Genomic DNA, 12,142 nt, shown 5'->3' on the forward strand with positions numbered 1-12,142 from the left:
ATTTGGCCTCACTCACATTATTCTAGTTATCTAACTATTATATTTGGAAAAAGTAGTAGTAGCATGTGATTGCTAAATTGCAAAATCCTTGCCATTGGCACCCATAAGCATCAGTTACGGGCCACCAACTTGATCACTTATTTTAACATTAACATTGTTATTTGTTAGAGTCAAAGAATAGCAACCATATATGTGTGAAAATGCCACTCTAGGCTCAATGCAAATTACGGGATTGCTTGTAAAAAGTATTTAATATTAGTTAGGAAAGAATGGATGTAATTTAGTAATTTTATTTATTATCGTTGTGTAAAGTAAAATATTCAATATATTTGTTGAAATTTAATGTTTAACTATTCTATTGATTTTAATTAATTTGTTGTTGTTGTTGTTGCCGTTATTGTTGAGATTTAACATTTAACAGTTCTATTAATTTTGTTATTATTGTTATTGGGTTGTTGTTTTTGTTATAGTTGTAGTTGTTGTTGTAGAGTTTTTTTTTTTTTTTACAAATCAGAGAAATATATTGCTAATGACCAACAGTGTGGCGCCTAAAAAGGCCGGATAAACAAATAAATTTGAAATGAGTTTTTTAATTCTAAAATGAATAATGATATTATAAACTAAATTGTGTTAAATAATCTTACAAAAAGAAGAAAAAAATACTCGTGAAATAGAGAAATGGAAAAAAAATTTGTTATTTAAAAATAAGAATTTTATATCTCAAATAAAGGCAACGTTTAATTAAAATAAAAAAGTTATTTTACTTATAGTGGCCCGTGAGTAAAATAAAATTTTTGACATTTAAATCATGAGAATAAAAACAAAAAAATTGTTTTTATGAAATATCTAAAGACATTCAATTTTATTAAAAATAATTATTATAATCATTTGGGAATGGATTTAGAATAAGAGCATAAAATTGTAGGATTAATTTTTGTAAAACTCAAGTGAATCTAATATCCCGACTCTTTGCTTAACATAATTTTTATAAGCGCATAAGTTCGTGTTTTTAATATCTTACCCTATAGCAGCGCTTTTATAAAGCGGTTTCTTAAGGTAGCCTTAGAAAGCGCTTTTTAAAAGCGCTTTCTTAGGATTCCCTATAGCAGCGCTTTTTTTCCCTGTTTTTAGTTTTATTTTTAGCGAAACCTATAGCAGCGCTTTTTCTTAAAAGCGCTTTCGTAAATGTACTGCTAAAAGCCAAATTTGACGTTACTAGTGTAAAGAATTAAATTGATAGGAAAAACCAATGCAGCAAAAGGTTATTAGTTTATTATTGACCCTTGATAATGTTTTTTTTTACATGGTAAAGACAGCTTATAATTAAGAATGGGACAATACGAGCAAAACATAACAGAACATAACAGATAAAGGCAAGATAAAAAAACTTATAATATTTAAACAAATACAAATACAATTACTGCCAAAAAAAGTTTAAAATTTGGCTGCATAGATTCCGATTTGCCATGTTGCGGATTACCCTTGTTTTGCTCTTTTTCTTCTTCTTCTTAGACTTTTCATTGATACCTTTGCGAGAGTCTTTATAATCCACTAACTTACTTATTTTTCTTCTTGAGCTTTTTCTGGTAGACCTTGAAGGTGATTCTGAACCTTCGATAATATTATCTATATCGAAGCTTTTAGTGGAAGATGTGTCTGGGAAGGAAACTAGTTGACTCTTCATTTTGCTACTTACTCCTGCATCAAAGCTTGTAGTGGAACTAGAAGATGTGTCCTTTAATGGAACTAGTTGACTTTTTATTTTGTCACTTACTCCTGAAATAAAGCTTATAGTGGAACATGTGTTTTTATAGGAAACTACTTGACTTTTCATTTTGCTATTTACTCCTGTAATAAAGCTTGTAATAGAAGATTCATCCTTCCCGGAAAATCCCTTACGTTTGCTTTTTAAGGGAGCCATGTTAGTAGACTTTCTGCAAGAATTAGGAGGAAATTAATTGTTTTTTTTAATAACAAAGAAACAATATATTAAATAAAGGGAACAAAAGTAAGGTATTAAGAGCACCAAAAGTGTGCACGAGCTATCTATCTGGTTAAATACCAGGTCGGAAAATAATTAAAAAACAAAAATAAAGCAAAACAACAAATAAAAGAAATCTAATGTGAAAGAGTTGGAGGATAAATGAAATTTTTTGGCTTGGTGGTAGTTCCATCATAAGTCTCAGTAGAACTCTTTATTCTTTAATGATTGGCTTCAGAATCTTATCATATGTCTGATCTAATAGCGGATTGAGATTCTTGGCTTGGCTCCCTGATTTTATGTAATCGATGTTGCTTTCCTTGGCTCTTTCAGTAAATCCGTGGTTTGAGATTTATATTTGTTGGTTTTGTTTGCTGGTCGGTGGTGGTTTTTTCTAGTGTTTTTTTCTTTGTTTTGTTAGTGTTGTATTTTGATGGTACTTTCTTGATTTGCCACTGTTTATGCTTATGTTCTCGTTGTAATTTTTTGGACTTTGTTTCTTATATTATTTTTTATTAAAGAAAAACACAAACCAAATAATCTAGCAGTCTCAGCTGAACTCACTACAACGAGGAAGGGCTTTTAAAGCGCTTTTTTTGGCCTTTAACAGCGCTTTAAAGCGCTGCCAAAGCCAGCGCTGGCATAGGCTACGAAAGCGCTTTTAAAAGCGCTCTGGTAGGCCCCCCTATAAGAGCTCTTTTCTGGAAAAAGCGCTCTTGTAGGCCCCCCTTTAAGAGCGCTTTTCAGGTAAAAGCGCTCTGGTAGGCCCCCCTTTAAGTGCGCTTTTTCCAGAAAAGCGCTGTGATAGGCCCACCTGTGAGAGAAAAAATTAAAAAAAAAACGCAACATACTAAAGCGCTTTTATAAAAACGCTCTTATAGGGTGGGCTTTAAGAGCGCTTTTTCCAGAAAAAGCGCTCTTATAGCCCCCCCTATAAGAGCGCTTTTACAAAAGCGCTTTAGTATGTTGTTTTTTTTTTTTTTTGCTTTTTTAGTAATCTTTGGCAGCGCTTTTAAAAAGAAGCGCTTTAGTATGTGGTCCTTTAAGAGCGCTTTTTTAAAAAGCGCTTTAGTAGCTAAATGAGGTATTTTAATGTGCAGCCTGTAATTTAATATTCCCAGTCGACCTGTAATATTTTCGACCTGTAATATGTTTTCAGCCTGTAATATTTTCGACCTGTAATTTATTTTCGACTATATTATTTCAGCCATCAGTAAGACAATATATATATATACTAATATAATACCATTATAATATCCAATATTATATATATACATCATTACAACATCAATAATATTATAGTACTTCAATTCGACACAAATCCTATATGAAAAAGCGCTTAATATAAAAATGACACAAATCCTCTTTTATTTCTTCCAACTTAAGTCTCGGGTATCCAGTGGCACGGAATTCGTCAAGGTACTACAAAACAAAAACAAAATATGAATGATACATTTAGTTAAATGTAATAAATTATATGAAATTATCTTAAGTTATAAATTCATACCGTGATCGGAATCTCTAATTGATTTGCCTGAAGGATTTCTTTCATAAACCTCAATACAAAGTATCCGCAATCGTAACTGTTTTTCTGTTGCGGGCACTACATAGAAAAACAAATAAGATTCTATAGTTGTGCATTGTTTTATCAAGTAGCATAAATATATTATAAGCAACATTGTGAAAAATAATGTACCTGCACTTGGATCCAAGTAATGTTGCTAGATTTAGTTCGGGATACCTGTGCGTCCCGTTGACTTCGGAACACTTGTATTGATCTAATTAACAAATATATAAAAGCATATGTTTAGATCAATCCCACAAATAAGTAAATATATATATATAAATATACACGAATATATATTTAGAACGATCCCACTTACAAATCAACGATGTCCTTCATGGCCGGATAATTGGTCCATTCACCATTTACCGAATTCAGATAATACACGACTTCCCTTATAGGGTTGATAGCAAGCAGCAACCAGTGTGCTCTATAAATAAAAACAATAGGTTATATGAAAATTTTGCTATACACAAAAGAAACAGAGATTAGATGAACAAAGAATGAGAAACTAACCCTACTGGTCGAGTATTATACGCCCAAAGATGCAGACATTCTGTATTGCCGGTGGACATGAATCTATCTACTAAGCACTGTCTAACTGATTCCGGTTCCGAATCAATTGCCATTCCGCTGCAGTGGGCGGAAGACACGAAACGGAATCTGTTAGACAACGGAGTCCCGCGCAACACTCTGTCATGCAACAACCTTAAATAAAAACATAATAAACATTAGATTATTTTCATTGAAATGTGTAAATAAATTATATTGTGGGACTAATTAAATAATATATCGGATGAGGGAATATTACCGAATGTATGAGTGCATGTTATTGACGCCTAGTTGATCAAGCTTAAAAATCTCCTCCAAGTCATCAAGTGTAATAAGTGACTTGAATTCAATACCGAAGACACTCTCATCCATAACGATTTCACGTGCAGCACCATCCGTCAAATCGGACATATCAACCATTGTTGCGAGCGTCGACCGGTACCGAGGCACAAAAGCACCGCCTTTTTTTCCCGCTGGCTTCGGAGGACCAGTGGGTGGTACGGTACGAACTTGCTGCGTCACTTGTTGTGACTCTCGAGCGGATGCCTAAAAATCATATAAGTTATGTAAAATATAAAATCATGCAGATTTAGATTCAGATTAATTATTAACACTTTAAATGTACCTCTTTTAGTGATGCAACGGACTCCTCCTCCTGTAAAATCCCTTTACCCTTAACTGTGGGTTTTATAGGAGCAGTCTAAAATTAAAATGTAAAAAATAATTAATAAACGGTTTAGAATTGACATTCGAAAACTAAATGATTCATAATCGTTTTCAATATACCTCATCACTAATGGTAATGAGCTCCGAGGGCCATGCAACAAATGATCCTATTGCATCTCGCAGCAATGTCGTCTCTGAGACCATGTCAGGTACCGGTAGCATCGCATCATGATCTACTACAACATCCACCGATACTTTCAGGTGTCCATCCAGGAGCGGTCTATGGTGAAGTAAATCTCCCAAAGTGTTGTGCACTTTTCCCTTGCCAACTAGTCGATAACTCGGTTCCGATAAGTATAGTTGGCAAGATGAAATGCCCTAAACCAATAGTAAATATAAAGTCATTATCATTAATAAAATAGAACAATTTAAAAGGAAAAAAAATTATAATTACCTCGGGAAATTTCCTTTGATAGTTGATACTAGCCTTATCACTAGTTTCTTTCACCGATGAAGTGTTGCACTTTTCTCTCATATACGCCTCTTTATCTCTTTGCAATTCAGAGACTTGTGCTTGCAATTCCGCCAACTTTTGCAACACTTCTTCATTTGAAGGATTTCTTCTCCTAGGACTCTTGTAAAAAGAGGTTGGAGTCACACCATGACCCTTACCCCTCACCCGACCGGGATACTCAGGAGCATCTAGTGCTCTACTAAGTATGCTCCCCTCACCGGTGGATGCCGATTGCGACAAGGTCTCCTGTAATTCATTTACATTAAAAAATCATTTATATATTAAAAAACATTTGATTTAATTAAAGACACAGTATTATACTTACACATTCAGTAAAAACTCTCTGAACTTCGGGATCGACAGCATGATCCTTGCCCACACGAGCTTCCCTCCACAACACATGTTCAGGAAGTGAGGTTTCCTCACTTTTAGTCTCCTCTAACTATGCATTGACACAAATGATAAAATCATCAAATAAAACACATTTAGACAATTAATTAAAACGCATTTCTATTTACTTACAATTTTATCCTCCAAGCGTGCATATCCCAAACGCCCTTTTTTGTATGGATATGCGGGTTTGGATGCTCTCTCACTATTCTTGGCACTCCTTTTCCGAAAATCTTCATCTCTTTGCTCTACAAACTTAGCCCAATCTTCTTCACCAATGAAGATCTCATACTTTTTTGGCCGTCCCGGTGCCTGTTCAAGAAAGTTTCCATCTTTATCCTTAAGATAAGTGTTTGTCAAAAAAGCTTTCCACCCTCTATATCTTTTGCCGGCCAAACCAAGTATGTAGCGTCTACGATCATCTGGTATCTCAAAAGTCCTCTGCAAAAAAACATACGCATAGTGTGTTAGTATAAGTAATTTAAACAATTTATCGTCAAGATAATAACAACAATTAACCATATATGATATATACCTGAAGCTCGTCCCAAATCGCGTCTTTTTTCTCATCCAAGTCTTTGCTTTTCATATTCCATCTAGCTACGGAGACCGGAATATGCATACGAACAAGTGTACCAATATAACTTGTCAACTTTGCAGAATTAGGACCAATTGCTTGTTTATCAGAATTCCATTCCAATCGGTATACTAATCCTTGGTCTCTATGTCGAACGATTCCCTTCATGATAGTGATGCCTCGTGCAACTTCTTTTGCTTCAGTATCAGGTGGAGCATTTGTATCCGTGGCATCTCTTTCTTGAGCATCTCTTTCTTGTGAGTTTTCAGGTGGAGCATCTCTATCCGGAGCCATTTAACCTGTATCAAACAAACTAAAGCACATTAGTACACTATTAATAAGCTAACAATCTATACAAGTAAAATAGAAGTCAAACCATGCATGTACAAGTAAATCGGAAACGAAATCGGTACAAATCAAAATAACGTATCGTTCCGCAATACAGCCCTCCGGTCGACTTCTGTTTTTCACGTACCCTTTTAATATTTTCATATAACGTTCAGCAGGGTACATCCATCTCATATAAGCTGGTCCGCACAATTGTGTCTCTTTCACAAGATGCACGACTAGATGAACCATTATGTCAAAAAACGAGGGAGGAAAATACATTTCAAGATCACATAAAGTAACAACTATCTCTTTTTGCAATGTTGGTAAGATCGCGGGATCGACCACCTTACTGCAAATTGACCTGAAGAAGAAACACAGCTTAGTTATTGCGCTTCTTACTTTTTCTGGAAGAATAGAACGTATACCTATTGGTAAAAAATGTTCCATTATAACATGACAATCATGCGTCTTCAAACTCTTTAACTTGAGGTCTTTCATGGACACAAGTCTTCTAATATCTGAAGAGTAGCCTTCTGGAACTTTAACTTCACTGAGAAACTTACACAATGTTTTCTTCTCCTTTCTAGATAGAGTGTAAACAGCAGGTGGCAGATATGTTCGTCTTCCTTTCGTCACGGGTCCCAATTCAGTTCTCATTCCCATGTTTACCATGTCCTTCCTTATGTTAAGGCCATCCTTAGACTTTCCTTGTATATTGAGTAACGTACCTATGACGCTGTCAAATACATTTTTTTCAATATGCATAACATCCAGGAAATGTCTTACGTACAACATCTTCCAATATGGAAGTTCAAAAAAAATTGACTTCTTCTTCCACCCACCCTTGACAAGTGAATGTGCAAAAGGCTTGCCAAACTGAGTGCTCACATCTTTCACCTTTTCAAAAATTTGATCACCTGACAAAAAAGGCGGGGCTGTACCGTGTTCGGCCTTTCCGTTGAATGCTTTTCTCCACCCACGGTAGTGATGATTAGAATTTAAGAATCTACGATGGCCGAGAAAGACATTCTTCTGACAAAGCTCCAATTGTGTCGTATCGGTTTCATCTTCACAAACGGGACACGCCTTTTGACCTTTATTGCTGTACCCGGATAAATTTCCGTATGCTGGAAAATCATTAATTGTTCCAAACAACATCGCCCTCAAGTTGAAACTTTCCTTCCTATACCCATCGTAAACCTCCACACCGTTCTCCCACAAAAACTTTAAATCTTCGATTAAGGGTGCCAAGTATACATCTATGTCATTCCCTGGTTGTTTAGGCCCAGAAATTAGCATAGATAACATCATGTACTTACGCTTCATACATAGCCACGGAGGTAGGTTATAGATCATAAGAATCACAGGCCATGTGCTATGCGAGATACTTTGAATACCATGCGGGTTCATTCCATCAGTAGACAATGACAACCGAAGGTTTCTTGCTTCTTTTCCAAATTCAGGATATTCAGTATCAACTTTCATCCATTGTGGTGAGTCTGCCGGATGTCGCAACTTTCCATCAATAATTCTTTCATCTGCATGCCAAGTTAAGTGTCTTGAATCGGTCTCACTACGATACATGCGTCTAAATCTCGGAATTATAGGAAAATACCATAAGACTTTAGCAGGAGACAACTTTTTCTTATATCGAGGGGCACCACATTTAGGACACTCATTCAACGCTGCATACTCGTTTCGAAACAAAACGCAATCGTTTGGACATGCATGTATCTTATCATAGCTCATGCCAATAGAGGACAACATCTTTTTGGCTTCATACGTTCGATTGGGAAGAACATTATCCTCTGGTAGCATATCTTTCATAAGGGCTAATAACTCTGTGAAACTTTTATCCGACCATCCATTGTCCGCCTTTAAGTTGTACAACTTTAACACCGCAGACAATCTTGTGAATTTTGAACAACCATCATACAACGGTTTCTCTGCATCGCTTACCAACCTCTCAAACATTTTGGGACAATCCGCAAGATCTTCTTCAAGCGCTTCTGCAATCTCTTCGACTCGATCGCAATCGTATGTGTCTGTGCAATCGTCGTTTGAAGCATACTTCCTATTACAACTCGACCCAGCATTCCCGTTCCTTTTCTCACCATGCATTGTCCAACATGTATAACTTCTATCAATTCCAAACCGTAGTAAATGGGATCCCAACTGTTTCCCGTCAACCTTATCCCCATAACAGCAACCCAAGCAAGGACACGGCATTCGAAGCGGGTCTTCGGAGTGCTTAACCGCAAACTCAACGAATTCCCATACCCCTTTCTCGTACTCTTTCGACAATCGGTTTGATCTCATCCATGTCTTATCCATGACTTAATTAAGCTAAACAAATGCTTCTTGGTTTCTCTATCAGGTACTAAGGAATTCTGTCAAGATAATAAATAGCTATCATCATAATAGAATACCTAATCAGAATACCTAATCAGAATACCCGATTTCTTAAAGAAGACATTACCTTATTTCAAGGTAATTAATATAAGTCCACAAACCAAAAAACTGGTTGAGAGACACTAAATTGATATTAAATAGAACCATAAACAATAAACTATAAGCAGAAAATAACAAACTATAAGCAAGAAGAAAGGGATAGTAACCTTAGTTAGACTTGATGTGGGAGATGGGTAGGTTTGAATCGGCGTTGTACAAGTAGAAACCAGAGACTTCAAAGTAACTGTAAAATTAAACACACACACATGATGCAGTTAAATAATATGATTAAAATTAAAATTATAAAGTCCAAGACCATTTTATAAACTTAATAAAGAACACACAGTTAAGGTCATTTACATTCCTTTTACATGAAATTCTGAAGTTCGTGTTACTAGTTTTCTCCTTTTGAAACATAAAATTAAGCATAGTTGCATAGTAAAATAATAATGATAATGCAAAATTCTTATCACCAAACTATTTCTTAATTTAACATAACCTTGATAATAACGAAGATATGGGCAAGGTAAAATACAAATACCATAATCATATAGCTTACAGGTGGCGAAAAAAAGAGGAAAAATTACTATATATTGCACCATTTGAAAGAAATCCTTTTTATAGAAATCCAAAACATCAGCAGAAACAGAATTCACAGTCCAACTATTAAAGAAAAACCTGAACACGTAGTTAACCGGTGCTAAAAATCCTAAAGTGCAATCGATCCGGTCCCAAGATTCAAACCTCTAAACTTAATAAAGAACACACAGTACAGGGGCTGATTTAAACAATCTCTAAACTTAATAAAGATCACACAGGATGAGAGAACCTTAATAGAACTTCAAAGAACATTGCAAATGAAACAAGAATGCACTGCACAAATTCTAACCAACCAAATATCCCTAAACCCCTTTCCATCATACTATCAGTTAAAGGAAGCACTTTTTCCTGCTCAACAGAATCAGAATTTGTTAAAACCGGAACTGAATCTTCAATTGCCATAGCTATTTAAATTAAACTAAACTCAAAATCAAAATCAAAACCGGAACTGAATCTTCAATTCCCTTTTACATCAACCAAATTAAACCGGTTAAGTGTCTAACTATGTTTAGAATATTCTAATACATGATGAATCTTTAAGACACAAAGATTTAAGAGAGAACAATAAAAACTTAACAAAACTTCAAAATATATAACACTCTAAAGACATTTAATCAAACATGTAATATGCTTCATTCTCAAATTGCAATGCAACCCTTAGTTGAAACCCTTAAAACTAAACCCATAAATCATATTACCTTGCACAGTCAGACGGAGGAGAGAACGACGGTGGTGGCTGGCGACGGAGGGACGAACGTGGTGGCTGGCGACGGAGGGACGAACGGTGGTGGCTGGCGACGGAGGGACGAACGGTGGTGGCTGTGGCTGGCGACGGAGGGAGGGTTTTTCGGTTGCAGAGAAAGTGAGAAACAGTACTGTGAGAAAGTGAGAAAGTGAGAAAGTGAAAGCGTGTTTTTGTTTTTAATTTTTACTAATAAAGGCTACTAAAGCGCTTCAGAAAAGCGCTCTCATAGCCTGGTCTATACCAGCGCTTTTTAGCAAAAAGCGCTCTCATTAAACCCCCCTATAGCAGCGCTTTGAAAAGCGCTCTCATACCCCCCATTACCAAAGCGCTTTTCAAAAGCGCTCTCATACCCCCCCCCCCCTTACCAAAGCGCTTTTCAAAAGCGCTCTCATACACCCCCCCTACCACAGCGCTTTTCAGAAGCGCTCTCATACCCCCCCCCCCTTTAAGAGCGCTTTTTTAGCGTGTTTTTTTATTTTGTTTTTAGTGCAACCTATAAGAGTGCTTTTTACCATAAGCGCTTTAGTAGGGGTGCTGTTAAAAATTAAATTTGGCGTAGTGACTCTTTATCCTTCAATGATCGGCTTCAAAATCCTATCACATATCTGATCTAATAGCGGATCGAAATTCTTCGCTTGGCTCCTTGATTTTATGTAATTGATGTTCCTTTCTTTGGCTCTGATTCTATTTTCATTAAATCCGTGGTTTGAAATTTATATTTGTGTTGTTGGGGCGACGTGCTGCTGTGTAGTTAGTGTGGTTTTTCTTTTTTTGGTTTTGTTTACTGGTTGGTTGTGGTTTTTTCTGATGTTTTTTTAAGAAAGATATTATATAAGGGAGAACTAAAGATTTTGTTATTGTTGTATTTTGACTATACTTTCTAATTAATTTGGCACTTCTTGTGCCTATGTTCTCCTTGTAAATTTTTTGGACTTTAGTGTTTCTATTAAATTATTTTACCATTAATGAAAAACACAAACCAAATAATCTAGCAGTCGATCTATCCTGAAAACTCAGATGCAACGGATCTTCTAAGAGAGAGCATGTAGGTAAAGTGCAACTAACTAACAAAAACTCATAAATATTCTTTGAAACAAAAGAAGAAACTCTAAATTTAAATCTAACAACTGGAAAAATTGATAAATATCATACCTTGAGAACAAGAGATGCCGCTATCCGAGTAATGACCTAAACAAACAATCCTACAAAAGTATGAGACAAAAACATTAGGTTCGTGCACCTTTAACGAACGAGGTAACGAAGTCGCATGAATAATTTTGATTCATTTTAATTCTCACCTTTGAACTCTAGAACAAGTTGTTGTATTTTTGGAATATGTATTTGGTGGTTTTATAATAACAAGGATGTTGCTGCTAGTAAAAAAGATAGGAACAGGGAATTGACTCAGTCATGAAGCACGATCCATTGATATACTAAAGCTACTCTTTAATATTTTTAATATCTCAAATACATTATTTTAGTTATCTAGCTGTTTTATATAATATTTGACTTCACTCACATTATTTTAGTTATCTAACTATTATATTTCGAAAAAGTAGTAGTTGCATGTGACTACTAAATTGCTAAGTCATTGCCATTGGCACCAATAAGCATCAATTACGGACCACTAACGTTATCACTTAGGTAAAGATTGTTAAAGAGTTAAAGAATAGCAAACCATACACTACGAAAAACACATATGACAATAGTTGGGGAAGACATATAATGAAATATTGTTGTAAATGTGTTATTTACAACTATGGTCTATTGCC

At 35.5% G+C, this 12,142-nt stretch overlaps 1 protein-coding gene across 3 annotated transcripts; it reads right to left on the minus strand.

The window, feature by feature from the left end:
• Nucleotides 1-3,178: 3,178 nt before the first annotated feature.
• On the minus strand, nt 3,179-11,776 carry LOC131606252 (uncharacterized). Of its 3 annotated transcripts, XM_058878505.1 has the most exons (16): nt 11,669-11,776; nt 11,523-11,572; nt 10,324-10,500; nt 9,193-9,269; nt 6,203-6,543; nt 5,800-6,108; nt 5,603-5,719; nt 5,218-5,523; nt 4,884-5,141; nt 4,723-4,797; nt 4,357-4,643; nt 4,062-4,253; nt 3,865-3,975; nt 3,678-3,759; nt 3,489-3,584; nt 3,179-3,403 (listed from the first exon to the last, which is right to left on the minus strand). In XM_058878505.1, exons 5-16 carry the CDS (start codon nt 6,536-6,538, stop codon nt 3,305-3,307), a joined length of 2,268 nt encoding a protein of 755 aa, XP_058734488.1. In that variant the 5' UTR covers nt 6,539-6,543; nt 9,193-9,269; nt 10,324-10,500; nt 11,523-11,572; nt 11,669-11,776; the 3' UTR covers nt 3,179-3,304. The 3 variants fall into 3 exon arrangements, with proteins under 3 accessions (XP_058734488.1, XP_058734490.1, XP_058734489.1); XM_058878507.1 differs by lacking the exon at nt 10,324-10,500; XM_058878506.1 differs by lacking the exons at nt 11,523-11,572; nt 11,669-11,776 and having other exon boundaries at nt 10,324-10,644.
• Nucleotides 11,777-12,142: the final 366 nt, after the last annotated feature.

The sequence above is a fragment of the Vicia villosa genome, linkage group LG5 (assembly GCF_029867415.1).
Source record: "Vicia villosa cultivar HV-30 ecotype Madison, WI linkage group LG5, Vvil1.0, whole genome shotgun sequence".
NCBI classification, from domain to species: domain Eukaryota; kingdom Viridiplantae; phylum Streptophyta; class Magnoliopsida; order Fabales; family Fabaceae; genus Vicia; species Vicia villosa.